The sequence below is a fragment of the Hylaeus anthracinus genome, unplaced genomic scaffold, assembly GCF_026225885.1.
Source record: "Hylaeus anthracinus isolate JK02 unplaced genomic scaffold, UHH_iyHylAnth1.0_haploid 11981, whole genome shotgun sequence".
Classification (NCBI taxonomy): domain Eukaryota; kingdom Metazoa; phylum Arthropoda; class Insecta; order Hymenoptera; family Colletidae; genus Hylaeus; species Hylaeus anthracinus.
This window is the reverse complement of record NW_026534329.1, coordinates 8810635-8836509: the sequence shown is the minus strand read 5'-3', so window position 1 is coordinate 8836509 and position 25875 is coordinate 8810635. Positions and strand designations below refer to the sequence as shown.

The 25875-nt window shown below is 34.0% G+C and overlaps 1 protein-coding gene across 1 annotated transcript in view; it reads right to left on the bottom strand.

The window, feature by feature from the left end:
- Positions 1 to 693: 693 nt before the first annotated feature.
- Positions 694 to 25875, bottom strand: part of LOC128885674 (hepatocyte nuclear factor 3-beta-like) — a 29298-nt gene continuing 4116 nt past the window's right edge. The window contains exons 2-3 of the mRNA XM_054139851.1: positions 12075 to 12552; positions 694 to 1572 (exon numbers count right to left, since the gene is read on the bottom strand). Of these exons, the coding sequence (XP_053995826.1) occupies positions 694 to 1572; positions 12075 to 12293 (1098 nt within the window). The 5' untranslated portion in view covers positions 12294 to 12552. The remainder of the gene's footprint in view (positions 1573 to 12074; positions 12553 to 25875) is intronic.

Below are 25875 nucleotides of genomic sequence, written 5' to 3'. Positions count from 1 at the left end.
TAGAGCATAGGCTATGCTACTGCGGCTGTCTAGAGCGTAGGCTATGCTACTGTGGCCGCTGAACGCGTAGTCTATGCTACTGCGGCCGCTGAGCGCGTAGCCTATGCTACTGCGGCTATCTAGCGCGTACCCTATGCTACCGCGACTGTCTAGAGCGTAGGCTATGCTACTGCGGCTATCTAGCGCGTAGCTTATGCTACTACGGCCGCTGAGCGTGTACCCTACGCTCCCACAATCACTCCATCATCATACTTGCGCTCTGACTAGTCGGCGTTTTCCGTCAACATCTCCTTAACGAAGCCTCTGACAACATTTTCGCTAAGGAAAAACTTATTTCAAATCACCTCCCGAAGCACCCCATTCAAGGACCTCCAACATTTTTGGTACACCCTGTAAGATAAACCAAAACTTACAAAAATTCTTCTCAATTTTCCCAAAATAACCACTGAGAAAATACCAAAAGAATCTCGCCAAAAACTGTACATACATCCAAATAGTCTCACCAAAAGAAAAGTCATCTGGCACCAGTCGGATGGTGTTCCGCCAGCAACGAATGATTCGATTCGACGTCACGATCGTTCACTCCGATCCCGCACCGTTGGACCACGAGCACTTACGCGCGCAAGTTACGAATCCCCGTTCGCGTATTCTTATCCACAGACAGCAGATACGTGCACTGTTCTTGGGAAAGATTCAAGTCGCGGTTTCGTAAGGTACCTTGGTCGCGGAGAGACCGAAGGAGAAGCCACCGGCGTAGAGCGGTCGGGGCGCAAGAAGATGGCTTCTTTTGCCGTCCTCCAGGTTCCTGGTCATCTGCTCGTCGTCAGGAGCGATGATGTTCTCGATGGTGAAGGGTTTCTTCTTCTTCTTCTGTTCCGGTTGGACGTTCGTCTGACTGGAGATCCCAGCCTCCAGGCCGACGGAGGAGCCGATCTTTCCGTCCACTACCTCAACGCTGGAGCCTCTGCCGACGCTTAGAAACGGTCCGGACTCGGTCTTGTCCGCGATGCCGGTCTCCGTTGCTCCCGGACAGATCTGCCTGCCCTCGGGTATCTCCGTCTGGAAGTAGGACAGCTGGGAAACGTACGGCGAGACCTGGAATCCCGGGAAACTCCAGTTGCCCGCTTGAAGAAGGTTGCTCTCATAGCCGCGGAGGATGTCGTCGGTTCCAGCCAGTCTCTGTCTGACCTCTGGCGACAGAAGGTAGTAGCTGGAGCCGGCTTCCGGTCCGGGGAACCCTGGTGACGCGTTGCCGCCGGAAGTCATGGTCAAACGGCGCTCCTGGAGCTCCCAGCGGAGCAGGTCATCGCGAAGACGATGGAGATTCGCTACGGTCAGGCTGCTCGTCTGGACGCTCGGGTTTATCGACAAAACGGGGGAGGATTCCGAGTGAGGTGGCGGCATCGCCGACGCCAGCGCTTGGAGTTCGGATTTTAGCAGTTCTTTGTCGGGCTTGTGGAGCTTGAAACGCTTTCGACGACGCAGGAGGGAACCGTTCTCGAACATCGAGAGGGCCGCTGGATGCAACGCCCAGTAGGCACCTTTCCCGGGACGGTGTGGTCCGCGTGGTACCTAAAACCAGGAATTTTATGGCTGATTTGTGTGTGTGTGTTTTTTTTCATAGTTTAGTAAAAGTGCATCGTTCGCGAAGTGTATAATTACACTGTCCAACAAATTTAAACTTTTTTTTAAATTCCGCGATATCCACTAGATGATTCTTATACGGTTCCTCGTCTTAAATACAAATCTGAAAGTGAAATTGCTCCATCACCCTTAGTTTTCGAGAAATTCGAGATTTTGTAAATACGATCGATTATGAGAGAAAACATAGTACTAGTTGAAAACTACGAACGCTAGAAAGTTCTATTTAGTCTTAAAAGATAGAGGAGTGTTTCCTGAATATGAAGACATATTCCTTTAGAATTATCTGCTCTTTTGAATGCCTGTAAATGAACACCGAAGTTCAAAAAGTTGCCGACGCGAGTACTTTTCACGAAATACTTTTGTATTTTAATGAAAAGTTATTCGTCTAGGGCGAATTTACTATGCATTATAGGTTTTTACATACATTTCTGAAGAGAAAACCACCTGCGGCAAATGTTGGAACGTTTTCTAGTTCGGACAGATCCAGAAAATATTAATTTAGAACGCACGAATTCGGTTTACCGGCGCGCAGGCTTCGCTCGCTTTACATCGGTGAATCAGGGCCGTTAATAATAACCAAATTAATATAATAATAATAATCAAATAATAATAATAATCAATAATAGTTAATAATAATCAAATTTTCGTAACTTCGTTAAAATTCACCCCACATTGACGAATATAAAACCATTTTAAAGCTTAATGTTTCTACTTTTCGATATTTAATCTCTTTTTATTTAAGTTAGTGTTTGGGGATAACCTCTGCTCTAAAGAGAAATTTGTTAGGTAGCAGTTTTCATTAAAAATTAACAACAAAATATACAATTATAGATTGAATTAATTGTTAAATAATTCAATTTATATTTAAATAAAGTTTGCTCAATATCAAATTAACAAAAGTCGAATAATTGAAGATAGGAAAACGAGAAATTAATGATTAACATTTAAACAGTGGAAAATTGTCTTCGTTTTGTTGAGTTGCAGTATAAATGAAATATTAAAAATGAAGAATTACGTATCTGAAACATCTAAATGTAATACAAAAACCGATAGCCCATGGCACCGATTAGGCGAATCCCGCAGCGACGGCCCTGACTGACCGAAACATAGCGAGCAATGGCTGTGCAGCGGCAAAACACCGTTCATGCGTTTCGAGTTGACGTTTTGTCAAACCGTATGGATTAGAAACCGTTCCAATATTTGCCGCGGGTGGTTTTCTCTTCAGAAATGTTTGCAGAATCCGATAACGTAGTGTAAATTCGACCTAGGTGAATAACTTTTCATTAAACTACAAAAGTATTTCGTGAAAAATTCACGCATCATCACCTTTTTGAACTTCGATGTTCATTTATAGGCATTCAAAAGAGCAGATAATTCTAAAGGAATGTGTCTTCATATTCAGAAAACACTCCTCTATCTTTTAAGACTAAATAGAATTTCTAGCATTCGTAGTTTTCAAGTAGTACTACGTTTTCTCTCAAAATCGACTGTTTTTACAAAAACTCGTATTTTTCGAAAACTAAGGGTGTTGGAGCAATTTCACTTTTAGATTTGTATTTAGGACGAGGAACCCTATAAGAATCACCTAATGGATATCGCGAAAAAAAAATCGTGTTGGACAGTGTTATCGGCTTTTAAGGGTACGCAGGAGCCAGAGCCAAACTTCGAGTTAATTTCAGCGACAATTGCAGGAGAGACGAGGACAGGGCGATTAGGCTAGCATGATTTTTTTTCCAGGATATTGAAGCAAAGAAGCAATCTTTTCTAATAATTCTGGTTTTAATGTATTCGTTACACTTTGGCGGATGCGACTCCAAGGCCTGATTTTCCAATTTCGGCCTCAAAACTTTATAAACAATAAAAGTACGTTTGTTATCTTCATTTTATTGTTTATAATGTTTAAAGGGGTCTGGCCACCCTGAGCGCTCGCCAGATAGGTACTATTCTTAAAAAATTCACGATTATTTTCTTATGTATTTTGGCCTGGTAAACTGGAAAATTGTAATGAAAAATTGTTCTATGGATAAGGTTTTTTTATATGTATTTTTGAATTTTTTTTCGATGTTTTCTGAGATACCTTTACATTTTAGGCTATATCTCGAGTTACAACCGTCCGATTGGATCGCGCGAGATGCCATATTAAAGATAATCGAGTTTCCAACAATTGATCCTTACATTGTTTTCCAATCGGTTCAACAGTTTAAGTATTACGAGCCAATATATATGTAAAACATTGATTTTTTCGGCTGAAATAGAACACAAAAATTTCTTCCATCACCATGTAAAAATAGTTTAATATTGATGAAATCGATGAAACCCCTTACATTTTGCTGTTTCATAGGTTTTCGCGATGATAACATTTGCAAAAATTTATGGACTTTTTAAATGTTTATAACAATTGTTACTGCAAAATTCCTATTATATGATGTAACTCTATGAGGAATTGACTGATCGAGATGAAACTTTCCACATTTAATGACAGCTGATTTCATGATGTTCCCATTTGAAAGTTTAGTAAATTTCTTAATGTTTCTAACAATTTTTACTCCAAAATTCCTGTTCCTTGATGTAACTCTGCGAGGAATTAACTGATTGCAATGAAACATTCCACATATAATGAAAGTTTTACAAATTTCTTAATGTTTTTAACAATTGTTGCTTGTTTTGCAATCGACATGGCTTTTCTTTCTTTTCTCCTTTTATCAACTCTGTCTCCGTCCGCCGTTTTGTTCTCCGGACATGCGCAATGTGCCCCTCATTCAAAATGAGTTTTAAAAGAAATGCGATCGTATTTCTTTTACATGAATTTGCCTAAACATTCACAATTCTACTAATTGCTATTCTTTTGTGTTACATTTAGTTGTTTTCAATAAGAATTGTTCACTAATCGAGTACATAACATGATCGTAAAACGGAAGATGAATCAAGTGCGAAACCATAAAACGGAGATTCTTTGATTAGCGTTACAGAGCGCCGTCGCGCCTCTCACTCTCTGTTCTAGTTCTTGGCCATCTGTTTTGCACCTGCCACGACCTGAATCGGCGAGCAACTCGATCACCTCATTGAAGCGTCACGGAGATGCCTTATTTTTCTTTAACTGTTTGTTAAATATAGTTTTCTCCTGGTTTTCCAATCTTGCATTGTACTTTGAAGAAGTTGAACTCGACAATGTGAAAGACCGATACTTTAGATTTTATTTATGGCGTGCGAAACTGTCGAAAGTATACAAAAAATATTCGTAATGAATGTAGATTTTTATTTATCAAATAATATTCTATCAACTAATGATAGAAGTTCAAAATATAAAATCGTCAAGAAAATCGAAGGATGCACACAGTTTTAAAAACACTATTGAATACTTAAAATTCAAAAATCTCGATTAAGAAACACTTTAAATATTTGTTTGTATTTTTTTCTGTAAAGCTCATCTAAAAATAAAATTTGTAATATTATTATTAATATATTTTTATAATATTCTTAATATTTCCTTCTGCATAAATATATCCTTTGATTTTGTTTAGCATTGTACGTCATCACTAGACTGTGGATTTTCTAGATTTATTTATACTAATATAAAAAGTACACAAAAAATATTCGTATTGTCTGTAAAATACATTCTATCAACTAATATAATATTATTAAAATTATCTTTTGCATAAATGTACCCTTTGATTCTATTTAGCATTGTACCAGATAGTGTTCATCACTAGACTGTGGATTTTCTAGATTTATTTATACTAATATAGAAAGTATACAAAAAATATTCGTAGTGTATGTAGAATACATTCTATCAACTAATATAATATTATTAATATTTTCTTTTGCGTAAATATACCGTTTAGTATGATTAGAATTGTACATCATCGCTAGACTAGATTTTGTACATTTATCTATAATAATATAGAAAGTGTAGAAAAAATATTTCTAATGCAGGTAGAATATATTCTAACGACTATTATAATATCAATAATATTCGGTTTTTCTTTTTATTATGTTTAGCATATTTGCTTGTATCACAAATTTATAAAATCGACAGTTTAATGATCGCATAGTTAGTGGTAATTATCTTACTTTGTGATAAACGTGACGATCATCTTACTTCTTAAATTATTCCACATCGTTATATTTCTTCTTTTTTATTTTTTATCTTTGATTAATTCTTTCTTATATTCTTAATATATATTAAGGGGACCAGAAAGTAACGTCGGTTCTTTTACATTAAATTCTAACAAATAAATTCATAACAAGTTTTTATTTTTAGTCAATTATGTTCGCACTCTTTACCAACAACCTTTTCCTATTTAGAGTGCAAATTTTCAGACTCAGATCAATAAAAATCAATTGGTACACAATGACCTGATAAATGATAAACAAGTATTGACATCTGCAGAAACGACATTACTTTCTGGTCCCTCTAATATATAATTCATAAAAATATTACATAATATTTTTATAGAATATTTTTATGAAATATTCTACATATAAAGAATAAATCAAAAGTGAATAAATTTGTTATATCGTTCCACTAAACTTTTGTTCGCAATGTTTGTTCGATAAACGATCAAAACTAACCCAAACACCGCAGGGGACCGATTCGCGACTTTGTAGAAATGATTGCAGAAAAATTATTAAAATTCTTTATTAAAATGTTATTCGAAAACTGTCGATTTTTATTTTCCCGAAGGAAAGAGGTACGCGACATTTCCACTTTCACTTTTAAGTAGGAATAAATAAAACGGATGCATAGGTAGATAGGATCTACATGGTCGACTACAAAGTTTCGTTTGTAATTAGTAATTCAATGCAATTAGTACACGATCGTATCTTTCCTGAACAAGCTTCTACAAGCTTCATTTTAGTAAGTAAATACTTATTGTAAATTCATGCGAGGGAAGCTCGTTTAACAGTAAAAATACAATAAATATTATATCGTGCGCTTGTATGAATATTAAGTCGCTATTAGTTCGCTAAATGTTATAAGCTTCTTTATTTTGTCCTACAGTAACATAACAGATACGAATATTAATACGAAGAACTTGTACGTTTTCTTGTAAACAAAGGACAGTATTAGACTGTCTTAAACAAATGACTATTATTAACAGACTTCGAAAAGGAGGAGATTACTCAATTCGACGTGTATACAATCAATGTTTACATTTAGTGACCGAAAAACTGTGTTTTCATTGATTCTTGGAACTCATTGTTCTGTGTTCAAATACTTTTGTGGCTTCGGTAATTTCTATATTTACAAGAAATAATTAAAATCTATTGTTTACATACAGTGGGTGTACAAAGTATTCCGTACACCGATCAATTTCCAAAAAAACTATGTGAAATTGTAATTTATTAACTTCTTTTTTTATAAACAATGATAATCTACATATTCTTGGAAATCTCTAGAATAGATACGGTACGAAAAGATTAGGTATTTTGTATAAGTAAAAAATCAACAAGAAAAAATAATAAATCGATAGAAATACAGAAGCAATAAGTATTCGTATGTGTTAAATTTTTAAAATTTCATTTAAAAAAAAAAGCGAAATTTACATTAATTTATAAATAATTAATACTACGTGTGATTTCCTTTTGATTTTATAATTACTGTAACTCTTCTAGGCATTAAATTAACTATCATAAATGTCGATGTTATTCGGGATAGGATCTTTCATTCCTTTATTAGAGCATTTTTTAAGTCTTTTTTACTGGAAATTTAATGTTTTCCAATTCCCACGAAGCAATAAACTGATTTGCTTATGTTACAAATTCTACTGTAAATTGTTCGTCATAAGAACCACGCGAATACTTATTGCTTCTATACTTCTACCAATTTTTCGTATTTTCTTGTTAATTTCGCAAATTATATAAACTAGTAATTGTTGTTTGAACTATATACTAGGGATTTCCGAGAATATGTAGAATATCATTGATTCTAAAAAAACGGACCTAATAAACTACAATTTCGCACAAAAGTTTTTTGTGAAATTGATTGATGTACGAATACATTCTACACCCACTGTATATACATATATATATTTTTTAAATGTTTATTCACCGATTACGCCGAGATAACTTCATCAATCGGAATGAAACCTCTTCCATCTGGTAGAGTATGTCTCCTAGGTGATCCCGTTATCAAGACATTTTGTGATTTCTCATTTTCTATCTGTTTTTTTTTTTTTTGCAAAAGACCGAAAAGTGTTGTACTGCTTCTTACTCCGAAACGGATGGACCAATCAGTTTGAAACTTTCTGCGCATCTAGTAGAGCATCGCTGCCACTTGGTCCAATAAAAAAAACATTTGACCTTGGTTTATTTTTTATCATTTTGTATCACTTTTATCGCAAAAAAAAGTACTATTTCACGTATGTTGGGTTTGATATCGATGAAATCGATGAAAACCCTCACATTTTGCTGTCGCATAGGTTTTCGCGATGATAACATTTACAAAAATGTATGGACTTTTTAAATGTTTATAACAATTGTTACTGCAAAATTCCTATTTTTTTATGTAACTTGGCACGAACTTAACCGATCACGATCGAGCCTTCCGCATTTAATGACACATAATTTCATGATGTTCGAATTTAGAAAAATGTATGGACTTTTTAAATGTTTATAACAATTGTTACTGCAAAATTCCTATTATATGATGTAACTCTGTGAGGAATTGACTGATCGAGATGAAACTTTCCACATTTAATGACAGCTGATTTCATGATGTTCCCATTTGAAAGTTTTATAAATTTCTTAATGTTTCTAACAATTTTTACTGCAAAATTCCTGTTCTTTGATGTAACTCTGCGAGGAATTAACCAATTGCGATGAAACATTCCACATATAATGACAGATGGTTTCACGACGTTACCATTTGAAAGTTTCATAAATTTCTTAATGTTTTTAACAATTGTTGCGGCAAAATTATATTTAACATAGTCTAATATAAAGGAAATAGAAATTATTTCATACTTTTAAGCAATTGTATCTAAAACTGGTGAGTATTCATATAAATTAACTATAAAATATTTCATACTCTTTAGTGCAGTTTTAATATTTTTTCGAAGTCGGTTATATTTGTTTTCCAAAAATTATTTTATTTATATTTCGATTCTTCAATTTTGTGTTATTGCATCTAAACTTATCTTCGTGAAATTAAATTTAAAAATTAATTCCCGTATTCGTAGACCTTCTAAAAATTACTAAAAAGTGCTGCTACTGAATGTTAATAATTGTATTATAATTGAAAGGGGCGGATAAAAATCTACTCAAATTAAATATAATTGCTTAACCAGGTAAGTAATCTAATTATAAATTGAAGAAGTGGATAAACATTTCTCTAAATTGAATAGAATTATTAAAATATGTGGATAATTTTATTCTAACTTCAAAGAACATAAAAATGTACTTAAATTAAATAAAATGATTGAATAATATAAATGATTCTACTATAGTTTGAAGGAGTAGTCCCTAAATTACATAAAAGTGTCCCTACATTATATAAAATTAAATAAAACAGAATTCGTGTAAAATGTAGTAAAATTTGCCCCATACATACTCTTTGTAATCAAAAAAATATTAACACAGGAAATGCACTAATACATTTCTACACGGTTGCACGCTTGCTATTATTATACAATGCGCGCGTATAGTAATTCAAATTACCGAGTACAATTAAGATCCATTAATCATGTCTACACTTTATTTATCTATGCTTGAGGCTGCGGTTACTAAGCGGAAAAGAATAATTTCAATGGCAATGAGTCTCCTTAGAGCGAACAATTGAACATAAATAGAGCTTTTCAGAATTTAAATTTGGTTGCAAAATGGCACCAGTATGGTTTCGAGAAAAGTGAGGTTAAACGTGCCAAAAAAGCGTTTTAAAATAGGTTTTAGTCATTTGCTAAGCGATAAATTGGTAAAATGATAGACTACAAATGAAAAGTTTAAAAAAATTCAAAGTTAGGGATATAAGATAGAAGGATATTTTTATTCGATTACAAGTTCAATTTCCATTTAATTATTATGTTTGGATAGAAACGGTAAAAGATGAAATTCAATTGTGTTTTGTCGAGATCATAAACACACGTGAATTTTTATTTTGGAAATTGTCTAAATATCTGTATAATACATACGGTTCAAAAGAATGTTAAAAAAAAAAGTAAATATATATGTCGAATTGAATAACCTCCTACTTTTCGAAGTTGATTAAAAATTGCTTGTAGAAACGTAACGTTCTTAATTTCAAATTAACCGCTATGTCCAACCATATTGGATTCACCATTTCATATTTTTTCGAGATCATATCTGTAAATTTTAACTTTGAAGCTACCTAAATAATTAGAAAATCATACAGATCAAGTACGTTAAAACCTACATGTAAAATACATACAAATTTGTTCAACTATTAATTTTAAACTTATCACTATGTCCACAACATTGGAATCGCCATTTTGTATTTTGTCGAGGTCATACTCATGTATTTCAACTTGGAAACTATCTAAATATTTATAAAATCATGCTATTCAAGTATCTACGATAAAAATTGCTCGTAAAATACACATAACGTTCAATAATTTCAAGTTAACCGCTTTGGTTACCATATTAAATCCGCCATTTTGTATTTCATTAATCCGACTTGAATGTAAGTCAAGCTTACTGTCCAAACTACCTTCCGCCATAACAGCGCTCGATCACACGCGGTAATCGCGAACGGGGAAAGGAACTCCGTAACATGGTTTGGGAAGCAATTAGCCATCCGCCATATTCATTCGACCTGACGCCATCAGATTATGGTTACGGTCGTTGGAACGCTTATTAACTGGCAAAAAATTTAATTATCACGAGAAAGTCGCGGACACACGGTCTTCAAATATTTACACTTTAGAAATGCGATTTTCAACGCGCTTGTCTTCTTCCGTTATGGTATTCAAAGTATCGCTTATACCAAACCTGAGAATATTTATTTAATCATTTTTTTCACAAAAATTTGTACCTAGTTCTTCAATTTATAATAATATTATTTAACTGGTTAAAAGAATTATATTTAATTTAAAGAAGTATGATTTCTATTCGTTTCTTTCAATTGTACTACAATTATATACTTCGTTTAATAATTTAACTTAATTTAAAGAAACTTCAATCGTTTAAATTATAATGGGATTATTTATCTTATTGATAAATAAATTTGTATCCCTCCTTCTCAACTATAATACAATTATTTACTTTATTTAATAATATCATTCAATTTAAAAAAAATTTTTACGTAGTTCTTTAAACTATAACACTATTTCACAGCCAAAATGTACATTCAATACCACAATTTTTTTTTATGTATTTTGGCCTGCTAAAGTCGAAAATCGCAATGAAAATTTTTTCTATGAATAGGTTTTTTTTATATGATTTTTTGAATTCTTTTTCGATTTTTTTCTGGGATACCTTCACATTTTAGGTCATATCTCGAGTTAGAAACGTCCGAGTGGGTCGTGCGAGATGCCATATTTAAGGTAATCGAATTTCCAACAATTGCTTATAATATTGTTTTCAAATCAGTTCAATAGTTTAAGTGTTACGGACCAATATATGTATATGAGAAACTTTGATTTTTTTGGCTAAAATAGAACACGAATATTTCTTCCATCGCCATGGAAAAATAGAAATTGTCAAATTATCTCCAGTTTCTTATTGTTTACGTATAGATCGCACTTTTACGAAGAAAACAAGCTTTTGTTGAAAAAAATCTATGGATAAATACCGGAGTTATGAACAATTGAGTAAAGCTACAAAAATTCCAATTTTAGTTTGTTTTTGTATTTTTCTCCTGATGTTCCAATTTGCACAAATTTATGGACACTTTCATTGTTTAAAACCATTGTTGCTGGAAAATTCCTATTCTCTGATGTAGATCGTCAAGGAATTTCGCCAAGTGCGATCAATCTTTTCACATTTAATGGCGCATGTATTCCTGATGATCCCATTTGCAACTATACAGGGTGTCCCAAAAATGTTGAAGGTCTTGAAAGAGATGGTTCAGGAGGTGATTTGAAACAACTTTTTCCTTAGCGAAAATGTTGTCCGAGGCTTCGTTAAAAAGATATTAACAGAAAACCCCGGACCAATCAGAGCGCGAGTATGCCGGTGGACCGCCCGCTGTAGCGTATGAGCGCAGTCGCCTAGGGCGTAGCCACGCCTACCGTGGGCGGTCCACCGGCATCCTCGCACTCTGATTCGTCTGCGTTTTCCGTTAATATCTCTTTAACGAAGCCTCGGACAACATTTTCGCTAAGGAAAAAGTTGTTCCAAATCATCCCCCGAACCACCATTTTCAAGGACTTCTAACATTTGAGGACATACTGTATACTCAACAAGCATACCTATCCTAACAAACACCCATCCTTTGTGTCTCATACCGACAAGAAGCGAAGAAAGCTACCAACCTTAATAAAGCAGTCGTTGAAAGACAAATTGTGCCTGAGCGAGTTCTGCCATCTACGCGTGTCCTTGCGATAGTAGGGGAACCGATCCGCGATGAACTTGTAGATCTCGGCCAGAGGCAGCATCTTGTCCCTGGACGACCAGATGGCCATCGCGGTTAGGGAAATGTAGGAATAGGGCGGCTTCTGATCGCCGTAAGTGTCCCTCGACGGTCGAGGCATATTTCCCACCTCTGCTCCTCCCAGCGATCTTCACAGACAGACAGGTATCTCTTCAGATCGTCATCGCCGTTTCTTCTCATCGAGCATTGTTTCCCGTCACATCCTTTCATCACATTTCCCCTTCGTCCTCGATGTTCGAGAACTGTAACGCGCCGCGTCGGACAGCTAACGAGACGCCGCCAAGTCGACGTTACTCTCGACCATCAGTCATCGTCGCGCAGCGAACGTCCTTGGTGATGCTCAGCTCACGTGGCGAATTCTGGAAACAATTCGTTTAACAGTTTTATCGTCGAGCCGCTGACACACGTGGCGCGATTTTTCATGACGATAACGACGCTGCGACGCGTCGCTACTCTAATCATGAGTAATTGCGCTCGAGAGCTTTCGGAGGTATTTATCGAAATTATGACATAGGGATTGATGCTTTCGCATTAGTGAAGGAACTCTGGTATTGAGCGGCGTTACACATATCGACGAAAATTTACTTCTTAATCAACTTCGAAAAGGAGGAGGTTACACGTATATTTTTTTTTTGTTTTCCAAAGGTTTGAGAGTTGATTGTGGACGTACCCCTAATATGGTGATCTCCGTGTGTTGGTTATATGTATACATATAAGTGACAGGCGTGCAAATATTGTAGGAGTCTAAACGAAAAATAAGGAACGAGGATTCGAACCCACGATTCTCGGATCTACAGTCGACCGCTTTACCTACGCGACCAATCCCATAACCTACGTTTCGTGTTCTGGTTTTGACTCCTTATTGTTGGGTTTAGGAGGCGCGAATATTACAATATTATAGATTGTTTATTATGACTGTAATTGACGTGGAATGACTCTAATTGATCTTAATACTTTACCGACCGGTAGTCGATTAATCGACTTTTTGTCCCCAACGCTTACCGACCGGTAACTGCTATGGTAACTAGCAAGTATTTGTTACTTTGAATTGAGATACAAGTTGCTTTGCTCTGTAAGCTCTCGTATTTTTATACAATTCCCGGTGCCAGGGAAAATCTGTTGCCGAGCGGCCGCACAGTGAGGACAAATTGCAAAATTGTGGACAAAAATCAAAATTTCATTACTAATGTAAATATATTGCTATTTATTCACAAAAAAAAATTAAAATTAACCATAAACATTAATAAATTCACAACGAAATTATCAAATTTAACAAAAAATTAACAAACCCCGATTTTGATGAAACTTTGTATACTTATTTGTGGGACCTTCCTATGAATTACACCATCTACAGTACGTGCGACTTACGCGTTTTAAGGGAGAAATTAACCCTTTTGTCCGAGCCGCCCCTTTTACTTTTGCTCGGAAACGATTAGAGATATCAAAAAAATGTTCAAGTAAACATTACACTATTTTTAGAGGCCTATAAACGAATACCAACAAATTTAAAAAAAAAAAACGAATTTTTTTTTTAAATTACACCCCCCCCCCCCCTCGAAATTTTTGATTTATTTCTAGATCAGTAAAAGCGTTTTTTTATTCTGAATCCAACGGTATGTGTGAGTTTATGATTATCATACAGAGAAATGATGTAATATTGTAAAATTTTCGCTTTAGTAGTCCATATTTCGAATTCTTTAGGAATTTTTTTCTCATAAATAATAGAAGTGGCACCCATATGTTTTTTAACAAAATATGCTTCGTTTTGACCGAGAATGTCAGAAATAATTTTTATAGAAATCCATAAATCAATTGAATCAGAATTTTTATCTTCCAATTGTGACCGTACACCAACAGTACGGTCCCTTATTAAAAATTATGTAAAACCGAACGTTGCAAGTATTTGCAAAAAAACTTAGAAATTTCTTAAAATATAACAAATAATGTATACAAATAAGTTGAGAACTCAGGATATTTTTTGCCGTTTGGTCTGTATGTTTATTTAAAGATTTAGGTACTCGTAAGAGATAAATGTCACTTCAGTCATTGAACATCGATAGAAAAAATAAATCTATTTTCAATAAATATAAAAGAAAATGTATATACCTTCGTTGGTGCCTTCCATTATACACAATTTATATAAATATATTCACTAGTTAGACTAGTTATAATAATTGGACAAGAAAGAATATTTTGCTCCTAATAAATCACGTCTGACAGTCCTTTCTCTATTATATTTTTAAAAAACAATGTTCCACCACTACTTTTCACTTTATATAATAATATGTGATCACAGGTTGTACTTTTTACACTATCTGCCGTTTTAACTTTTTCTTACTTGGAAACTCTATGAAACGCTCTCTCTGAAAACTCGCTTGTATCTGATTCTACACCCTATGATACTAATTCCTATTTCTCTAATTGTTTATACTATCCCTTCTCTGTAGCAAATACATTCTTAAAGATCAATTCTTTGAACGACAAACCATACCACATCTTCAGGACCGCTATCGCTCAGACATAAACCTAAGTGTTCATCTTTCACTCCTCTATATCCACATTTACGCTCTTCCAACAATCTCCATCTATGCTTACATTCATATCACCTTTTCAATAGTTACAAACCAAAAAATACTAAAAACCAATTAAAAATAATAAAAATTGTTGATATATTATTGTTGTATATTGTATTATGGATACAAATGATTGATACATGATTATTTATAACAATTTCCACGCTAACACACATTTTCTACAATAGAAATCTGCCTCACATTGTGATATATACTAATATTGAATTTTGTCCACTTACTCCGCACTGTGAGCCGGTGAGAAGGGCATAGAATGTTGAACCGCTACCGGTCGGTAAGGTGTTAATTAACCTTATTAATCGTCTCTTTTCCATGGCAAACAATACTTTCTTATTTATTACATTGTATGCTTCCATTAATATGTGGATTATGAAATATTGTATAAATATAATATAATATAATATAACACTAATGTTATGAAAATAAACAATATTATTGAATTTAAGTACATATAGGTCCAAACGCTACCTGTCGGTAAAGTGTTAAGAAAATTTCATTTTCTGCTTTTTCGAGGTTGAGGACTGATTGTGAACGTACCCCTAACATGGATACTGCAATATTGGCCATATATGGACAGAACTTTCCAGTGAAAAACTAGAGTTAATTCCGAAGGTAAGGTGTTAAAGAAAATAAATTTGAATTAGGTTCATAAATATAGCGGAGTTGGAGCGGACAGTAAAGCAGTGCGTAGCGTAGCCGACTACTACGCTGAGAGCCTGGGTTCGAATCCTCAGAGGTTCACCCAGATTTTTCATGGTTGGGTTATGGCTGACTAACACAAATATGAAGTATGGAAAAAGCCTAGGGCGAAAAGATAAGGAATAAAATAAGTGCAATAGCAAATAAACGGAGCGAATAGTCAGTAGCTTTTCCCAGCTAAGCACTATAAACTCAACAAACAAATATAGCGGGGTTAATACATAGAAATTAATGTAAGGGTTGGTTCTATCTACTTCCAAATGTCTGCTTGTGTTCTCCCTTCTTGATTGCTATATACAGGCTGGGGCATTTTAAACAAGTCACCTGAATAACTTGCTCCTTTTTGAAGATAGAAGAAAATGCATTAGACCAAACTTACTTGGTATCAGGAGGCTCTGATATTACCAATTTTTCTGTAGGTGAATGCGTCAAGGAGATATGAAAATCAATTCTGTTTTTTTAAATGGAATGGTATGGTTTCCTACTTACAGTCTGGTAGAGTGTTTCAAGACGAATACAATTACCTATTATGAATGTCATTCGAGGTCACCCAAAGTTAACTGCAATAGAAAACGAGTAGGGTTGTTCTTACTCGATTAATTCATATGTATAGCTATTCATGTTTATTTTGTGTGCGACCCTTTACGAGCCACACAAGGAACTTCCCGATTTCTGATTACAGCACCGTCTATCGTGAATAAAACAAATGTTTGAAACTAGTGTCTTGAAAAGGTCTTATAGTCAGCATTCACAGTGCATGATAAAAAATGAGGTGTTCCATTAAAAAAATCATGTTGACCTTGACGTGACTTTGACCGGTCCTTTGAAGGTCAAACGGACACGATCGTTCAATAGAATTTTTGAAACCCTAAAACATTTATCTAAACCATTTTTCTCACAAATGTTCCATTTTGGAAATATTTAACTGTTTCCATACTTTTGAAGCACCCTGTATGTATATATACATGTACTATATACGCATAAATATAACAATAATAATAATATATGTATATATATTATTTATTTCCGTTTAGTTATTCACTCATAAATTTATATTCTCCCATCTAGATTGCGTTATTGAGTTAAGTTTTCTTAAAAAAACTAAAAAACTATTGGACCGAATTAGAATAAAAATATAATCAGCTCTAAGTTAGATTCATACACATAAACATACACGTTTTTTAGAAAACGTTAATGAAAAATTTGTTTTCATACGTACATACATACGCACGCACGCACACGAAAAATTGGTTAAAAATAGGCTAAAATTACTCCAATGACCTTGAGACATGGATTCCCTATAAATCGGGAAGTTAATAAATTGTCTCAGAGTACTTTTCGAATACTTGGACGTCTATTTGCTTCCTGCCATTACAGGTGTTCAAAATGGCGGCCATGAACATGGATACATAGTCTAAATCGATGCAATGCTGATGACACTGCCTGGCAAATTTCATTTGTATCTACTACAGAGCAAGCTCGTCTTCTTATATACTTGCATGTCAAGTTTGATAGTTGGTTTTTCGCGTAATATTACAAAGCTATACTCTAAACGGTACTCAAAATTGTTAGAGAAAGTACAAATATCTAGTCCCATCTCCTTATCTTGTTTGTTTTGCTATTACCAATACAAAGTTTATATTTGTCAAAAGTTTACATTAATTATTCAGTAAATAAATGCGGAGAACTTTTGGCGCAACGTGAATAGTATTCACGGAGGGTTTGAATGTACACGATGAGCAGCCAAGCTACTTGTTAAGTGCTTAATCCAATCACTAGCTGTCACTGGCCGCATCGAAACGACCGTCGGACCTCCATGGTGTTCATGCTTACGCGTGTTTCGGAAGCCACGAAAGAAACATGCGTTTGTCATCCTATGGGTCGCGTGCATAATTCGTGTTTCGAAATAAATCAACGCGTGCGACCGTGTGTCGGTTGAATATAGACATCATTTTCAGAATAATTCGGATTAACTTCTTACATCTGTATATGCCACTTTGAATGCGTGAAAGTCATACACTCCGGGACAAAAAGATAGCACACATTAAAATTAATATTATTAAGGTTTTAAGGTTTTGTTTTTATACATTCTTGCAAAATACCTCTATAAACATACACAAATAAAATTGGATTCAATTTCGCCAGTCTATACAATTTTATTAAAAAAAGAAAGAACTGTTAAGGAAATATAGTGGGACAAAATGATAGGACATTTAACTTAAAATTGTGTATAACAATAAATCAACGAATGATATTTAATGCTTAATATGTTATGGCTCCTCCTTTACATTTAATAACAGCCATCATTCTCTTTGGCAAAGATTTATGGAGTTTTTTAACAGTTTTTTGTTTTAATTGCTCCCACTCATCTTGAATACTTTTTTTTAATTTGGCAATATTTCCAAATTGTCTGTCATTTCCATATATAGCTCGGGCAAGATTTCCCCAACAATTTTCAATAATGTTAAGGTCGGGTGACCTTGCTGGCCAATCCAAAACGCGAATTTTTTCTCGAGAAAAGTATTCTTTTACTACTTTTCCAGTGTGTACTGCGGCATTATCCTGCTGAAAAATAAACTTCTCTCCAGAAATTCTGGTGGCGTAAGTGTTTATTTGTTCCTTAATCATTTCCAAGTACATTTTGCTATTCATTTGTCTAATTATAAATTTGATTTTCATTTTACCATAGTACCCGATACCGCACCAAATCATCACACCACCACCTTCCATTTACCGACGACTCAGAAACTGTTTCTCTTTTCGCATATCGTGAAAATAGTAACTCAGACCATCAGGTCCATGTAAGTTAAACCTCTCTTCATCAGTAAATATTATTCTTCGCCATTTCTTTCGCATATGAATATTCTTTTCCGCAAAGTGTAATCGATTCATCTTACGTTGCACAGTTAACCAAGGTTTTTTCTTCAATTTTCTTCGTGTTATGTATTTGCAGTTTTGTAAAACACGTCTCACATTCTTTATATTAGTGTCTCCACCAACACTTTGAGCTATTTGCCTTATAGTCATCTTAGAATTTGATGCTGCTCTTAGTATTGCACGTCGTTCCCGGGCATTTAGACTTCGCGGACATTCAGAACTCTTCTTTTTACCATAATTTTCCGGATTTTCCAAGAAGTTCATTATTACTTTTCGACTTCTATTCATAATTCTTGCTATTTTTGTCACTGCATATTGTTCATTCTTTCAATTTTATTATAGTGTCAATTTCACACGCGTTCAGTCTCTATCCGCGAACCATTTTTACATAATAGTTCGCCTTTTTTGAACAAATATACAACACGAAATAATATCACAGACTTTATTAACTATGTTTCGGGGTTAATGTTCGCAATTTGCGAACTTCAGTGTAACTGGAAAGCGTAGATTTACTACACGTGCTATCATTTTGTCCCGCTTGCGAACAATAATATTTACGTTTTTTGTGTTAGAATCCTGTAGAAGTATATATTATGGACGATATATCGTAAATTATATACACAGATATGCTCTGAGTTATCAGTAAAAGAAAATATGTGTCTTAATCAGCTTTTAACACAAAATATGGGAAAATATAAGATGTGCTATCTTTTTGTTCCGGAGTGTAGCTATATTGAATAATTTCTTTTTTGAAAACTATTCACTCAATATAAGATCTATTTGCTGAAGTTTATTATACATACATTGAGTAATACAAAAATAATTTTTATTTAGATTTTGTAAACAAAATGACGATGGTGGAGCTGTTACATGGCAAGTCTTTTTTGATTGACTCTCTAATCGACTCTCTATTCGTCTTGAAACACTCTACCAGACTGTAAGTAGGAAACCATACCATTCCATTTAAAAAAACAGAATTGTTCTTCATATCTCCTTGACGCATCCATCTGCAGAAGAATTGGTAATACCAGATTATGAGCTTTCCGATACCAAGTAAGTTTGATCTAATGCATTTTCTCCTATCTTAAAAAACAAGCGAGTTATTTAGGTGACCTGTTTAAAATACCCCACCCTGTATACGCATTTCGCAGTCAAAGGATTAAGGGAGGGTCTCGATTTCATGGTTCCTTGAATTTGTAAGATCTCCAGTAATCGTTTTATATCAAAATTTTCAGCATATTTTTAATTGTATATCATATTTGTAATTGTATGTCAAGATTTTCAGCATATTTGTAATCATATATCATATTTGTAATTGTATATCAAGATTTTGAGTATATTTGTAATTATACCAACGGTATTTATTAAAACAGGATCCATGGCGCCAAAACGTGAACAACTAATTAGTTACTTAAGTTTCTTCTTTTCTGTGGATATGTGGTAGGATACAGCTATTAAAAATCTGTTCAAGACCAATTTTAAGAAGAAAAGAAAGTCATAACTATAGATTTAATAAAAATGATATTTAGAGTAGTAGGTCTGGGTTAGGTCGTTGTTATTGAATATTTAAAATAAATATAAATAAAATAAAAACTGTTTAAAATGATAATAACCTCAGAATTAATAAAAGTGCCGTTAGGACCAATATGTAACTTTTATTGAATATTTAAAGTAGTTGGATTTTTATTGTGAGAATATAAAAACTCCTTAAAATGATTCAATTAATAGAGATCGTATATAAAAATATTAAAACGAGTTTCATTTGTTTAATAAACATCTTAAAAATTAACAGAAAACATTTTTATTATATTATTCGAATAATTAAATCTGAAAACACCAATATAAAAAGTGGTAATAAATTTTAAATATTGAGATGTTGTTAAAAAACGTAAGAAATATAAAACAACATAAGAAATTGATTAATCATTTATTAAGAAATTTGAAATACATTTTTTAAAATAAAATATATTCATCGGGTGAAGGCGGTTTTCGTTAATGTTGATAAAAATCGCAGGCATTGAATATTTGTATTTATGAAGCAATAAAATAGAAACATCCCTTCAATTTCGTTTGATTTGCAATATGTTTCAATATCATTCGATGGCGGAACGTAAAAGTCCACGATAGAGAACTCGGTTTTTAATGTATTCAGGACTTCCTAAACCTATAGGACCCGAGCCTCATTCAATCTCTGAGAAACCTTTCTACGATGTGTACTTTGGTAATTCGGGTGATATTTATGGGATACGAATGGGGTGTTTAATATTTTAACGGTGACATGGGTCGTTTTGTACGATATAAGTCATTTTTGTGTGTCGCGGATAGTTCTTTTTGTGATACGCATATCACATTATACAAAAGGTACCTATGTATTAGGTAGACTGGAAAGTAATGTCGTTTTTGCCATCTTAAATACTTGTTTATCATTTATCAGCTCATTGATTTTTCTGGCATTAAAAATTTGCACACTAGGTGACAAAAGGCTGGTGACAATGAGGGCGATTATATAATAAATTAAAGATAGAAATGTATTAGAAAGTTTGAATTTAATGTAAAAGAAACGACATTACTTTTCGGTCTATCTAATAGCATGCGAAAAATATACAGTCGGTGTAATAAGTATTTGTACTGGAACCAATTCAAAATAAAACATCATATATTTATTTTATTAATAAATTTTAGAGAAAGAAATAATAAACAAACATTTCTACATATTTTTAGAGTAGAACTTGCGTAAATTAATGTTTATTATTGTTAATGCTAACCTCTTATTTATTTTCTTATTAATTTTATTTTAAATTGGTTGCTGTGCGAATACTTCTTACACTGATTGGATATTAGACACGAGACATCCACTTTTAATTTACTTCAGTTGATTATATGTAGTAAAAAAATTAGATTCATATTGTTTTCTACGAAATTCAATTAAATTCATACTGACCATTTGCTTGACCATACTGAAGATATTTATGTAGCATGCGAGAAATCTATATTAGAAGTGAGACATCCACATTCAATTTACTTCAATGTACTATCTAGTAAAAGAATCCATGTTGTTTTCAACGTAATGCAATTGAATTCATATTAACAGTATGCTTGACTATACTGAAGGTATTTATGTAGCTTGTGAGAAATCTATATTATGTAGAAACGAGACATCTACTTTCAATTTACTTCAATGTACTATCTAGTAAAAGAATGTTTAGTTTGAATGTCGAAGTAGGAACTAATCTTGAGTTTCTACTCTACAAACAATGTAGATGGTAGTTATTTGGATGATATAACGATGTGTTCCATGTAAACGAATAATTAATCGAGTGATTACTCTCAAGACAATGAATGATGCGTTTCTGGTCGGTTGAACGTGTTTGAATGTTGAAGACGAGATGAATCTTGAGCTTCTACTCTCTAAATGATGCAGGTGTTTGTTAGCCGTATCATGTAATTTGGTATTGAATGTAAACGAATGAATTGTTTTCTTGAAAAGCAATACAGTATCACCGAATGATGCGTTGTGTAACGTTTGAACGTGTTTGAATGTTAAAGACGGAGTAAATTTTGAGTCTCTTCGAATAATGAAAGTGGCTGTTATCCAATGTAAAGAAATGAATAATCCAGTGTCCATTCCCAAAACGACGGAGTTACACCGAATGCTGCGTTCCGTATCGATTGAACGTGTTTCAATTATATAGATGTGAGAAATCTATATTAGAAGCGAGACATCCACTTTCAATTTACTTCAATGGACTATCTAGTAAAAGAATCCATATTGTTTTCAATATTAATGGAATTGAATTCATACTAACCATTTGCTTGACTAACTGTAACTTACAATTAGCTCTGCGTGCAGCAACATGAGCAACGTTTTGAATATTTAATAAAACGGAGTTCCAAAGTTGGATTTCTGCATCGTACAATGTAGTCACAAAATTGTATTATACTTTGTTCGTTTTATAAGAATGATTAAGTTTCGTTATCCCTGTGAGAGTTAAGTTGGTATGCGTGTGAGGAAAAAAGCTTAAAATGAATCAAGTTAAAAAGCATGTCCGTGGCATTAATGATGTCTTAATATTCTAATCAATTATTAAATATATTAATCACAAAAAGTGTCCAAATTTGTTCCACCTTCCCACAATCCCAAGGAGTATATACTATCAAAGTACGCAACACTGAGTTTTGCTTCCTATTAATACATGTATTATTTGGCACAAAGATCTGAGAAATGTTTGCAATTCTAATTTTGAGGGTGCAAAGCAGACCCTTAATCATTTATCTCATAATTAGACTGCGGATATTTAGATATGCATTTGTGGAGAATGAAAATATTAGGAAAACCATGAGAACGTGTACAAAAGCAAACTTATGCGTAATATCAACAATAATGTATATTTTATAGCGTTTAGAAGACAAAACGTGCTTTCATTTAAATCTCAGTTCTTTATATGAATCGATAAAAATATGAATTTGCATAATAAACATCTACAGTTCACTCGTAACATATTTTAATTTAGGACCCAGAGTTAAAAAAGATCATTTAATTGCAGAATCATTTCGTACTTAATGATAAATAAAATGAAATAAATAACGCATAAAGTTATACAATCGTAGTGATACTATTACAGACGTTTTGATATATAAAAACTTTTATATAACAATAGAAATTTTTAATTATAGAAACTTTTGCACAATGTTCCTATTGTTCCGTCTCAAGAAACACGACACGTGAGAATTGTTGTTTCGTTTCTATTATGCGTGCGAGGAAAGGCTATTTTTAAGGATTAGAGTATTTCGAGTCTTTTGATCCAAACAATGGCTTTAGAATCTGTAGTTCCCGTTTCGATCTGGATAGTGGAAGTGCCATAAATTCAGAGTTCATGAAGGACAATTAACTTCAATGAAACCACCGTCTTCCTTTTTGTAGTTATTTTATTTAAGATCACATCAACTACAAGGTTATTAGTGGCCGTGCGAATGGTAAAAATATAATTACAATTTATCCAATATATTATATTTAATTAACATCTTTATCAATTTGAGGAATTCATTATTGTTGTTAAGATTTGCCTGTATAGTATTAGATGTAGAAATTATTTCTGACTTTCTAAGGTAAACACATCATTTATTTGTAAAGAAGAATCGTATAACTTTTAATCTTCCCACGGTCATACATTCCAAGGGAGCATATATTAGTTAGAAAACTAGACGTTGAAACAATCTGCGTGTTTCGTTATTTTTTAACGAAACAAAACGAAGGGTGAATATTTTTATATAAAATGAATTACAAATAATCGAATTTAATGTCACGAAATTAATTTCTATTACTAATAATTGTTGAGTAGGTCTACTTATAATCTGTTGAAAGTGTAGGGTTATTTTCATTTAGTATAAGAATATATAGAGAATAAGTTGGACTGTCATCAGTGTGAGGACGAGTCAGTCCCTGCCCATTATGTTTTGTGCGCAATATAATTTTGATGTTTAATATATATATCTTTATTATAAAATATGTGTATACACGTTCCACCAGTTGTGCCGAATCCCATCCACAGAAAGACCACAAGCAAAATTTGTTAACTAATGAACATCACATAGATAAATTGTAATTTCCGTCAGGTTAAAACTTAGGTTACATATATAGATGCGCTCTAATGTAAATAAGGTTAAGGATTCAAAAGTAGCAAAGTAACGAGTAATATCTTTACTTATACTACAGTTATAAATGATTGAATATAGAGGCACGGAATTAATTTCTGCACTTAATATTTAAAAGTTTTAACTCTATTCAATTCTGTTGCATTTCTGGACATTCTTCAACTATGTATATGTACGTTTTACTGTGAGAAGTTTATTACAAAAGTTGCAAGATGGTGGGTACGGTTTAGTTATTACGAAGCTGTGCGTCAGATCTGTATAGCCAATTCTGAATCTTGTTAGTGTCGTTTGCAGTTTTCTGGTTGGTAGAGTAGGAACAGTATTACTGGTTGATTTTCGAATTTGGTGTAATTTCGTTGGTGACGCGTTGATCCATTCTTGGTTCCAAATTTCCTTTGGTATCTTCTGCCGCTGGGCCATCGAACTTCTCACGTATACCAGGTACCACCCCTCCACTTTCGCGAGTGACCCGTCAAAGGTTGCGAGAGGGATGGTGTGACTTGGAACGATCATCAGTCGTTCATTGACAAGCGTCAAGAAACATTCAGTCAATGCTCCCTCGCCTAGGGAGTGAGACTCAAGATTCAATCCTTCTTTAATTGGCAAACACGTTCAAACAACACTAAATGCATCGTTCGGTGATATTTAATCGGTTTAGAAGTGGACATTAGATTATTCATTTCTTTACATTGGATAACAACCATCTCCATTGTTTGAAGGGGCTCAAAATTTACTCCTTCCGTAACATTCAAACGCGTTCAAACAATACACAACGCATCATTCGGTGATACTGTTTTGCTTTTCAAGAAAACAATTCATTCGTTCACATTCAACACCAAAGTATTAGAAACCTTGAATAAGTTCTCGCTGTTTCTTTTACAAAATAAAAGCTGTATTTTAATTATAAGGAACAAAAACATTTCATTCAAAGTATTGGCCATCACTAGCGACCACTTCCTCCCATCTTTTTGGTAGTATATGAATTCCGCGTCGGAGAAACGACATGTCTTTTGAGGCTATCCAAGAATCGATCCATTTTTTAGCTTCTTCATAAGAATGAAAGCGCTGGTCAGCTAGGCCATGTGCCATCGAACGGAATAGGTGAAAATCAGAGGGGCTATGTTAGGTGAATACGGCGGGTGGGGTAGAACTTCCCATTGAAGCGTTTCCAGGTAGGTTTTCACTGGTTTTGCAACATGAGACCGAACGTTGTCATGTAGCAAAATCACTTTGTCGTGTCTCTGCTCGTATAGTGGCCATTCTTCTTTTAAGGCTCGACTTAAACGCATCAATTGAAGTCGATAGCGCTCTCCCGTGATAATCTCATTCGGTTTGAGCAGTTCATAATAAATTACATTCTGCTGATCCCACCAAATACAGAGAAGAAGCTTCGAACCATGAATATTTGGTTTTGCAGACGATGTTGATGCATGGCCGGGCTTACCCCACGATTTTCTACGCTTTGGATTATCGTAGTGTATCCACTTTTCATCGCTAGTCACGATGCGGTGCAAAAAACCTTTTCTTTTCTACCGTTGAAGCAGTAGTTCACACGTGAGAAAACGCCGTTCGACGTCTCTCGGCTTCAATTCATACGGTACCCAATGTCCTTGCTTCTGGATCATTCCTAAAACTTTTAAACGTTTTGAAACAGTTGACTCATCTACTTGTAATGTTTTTCCAAGTTCTGCTAGGGTCTGACATCGATCTTGATCGAGTAATTCCTCCAACTTTTCGTCTTCAAATGTTTTCGGTGCGCCAGAACGTTCTTTATCCTCAAGTTCAAAATCATTATTTTTGAAGCGTCGAAACCAGTCTCTACATGTCCAACAAAGCATTGTCAGCATAAGTCTCAACAAGAAT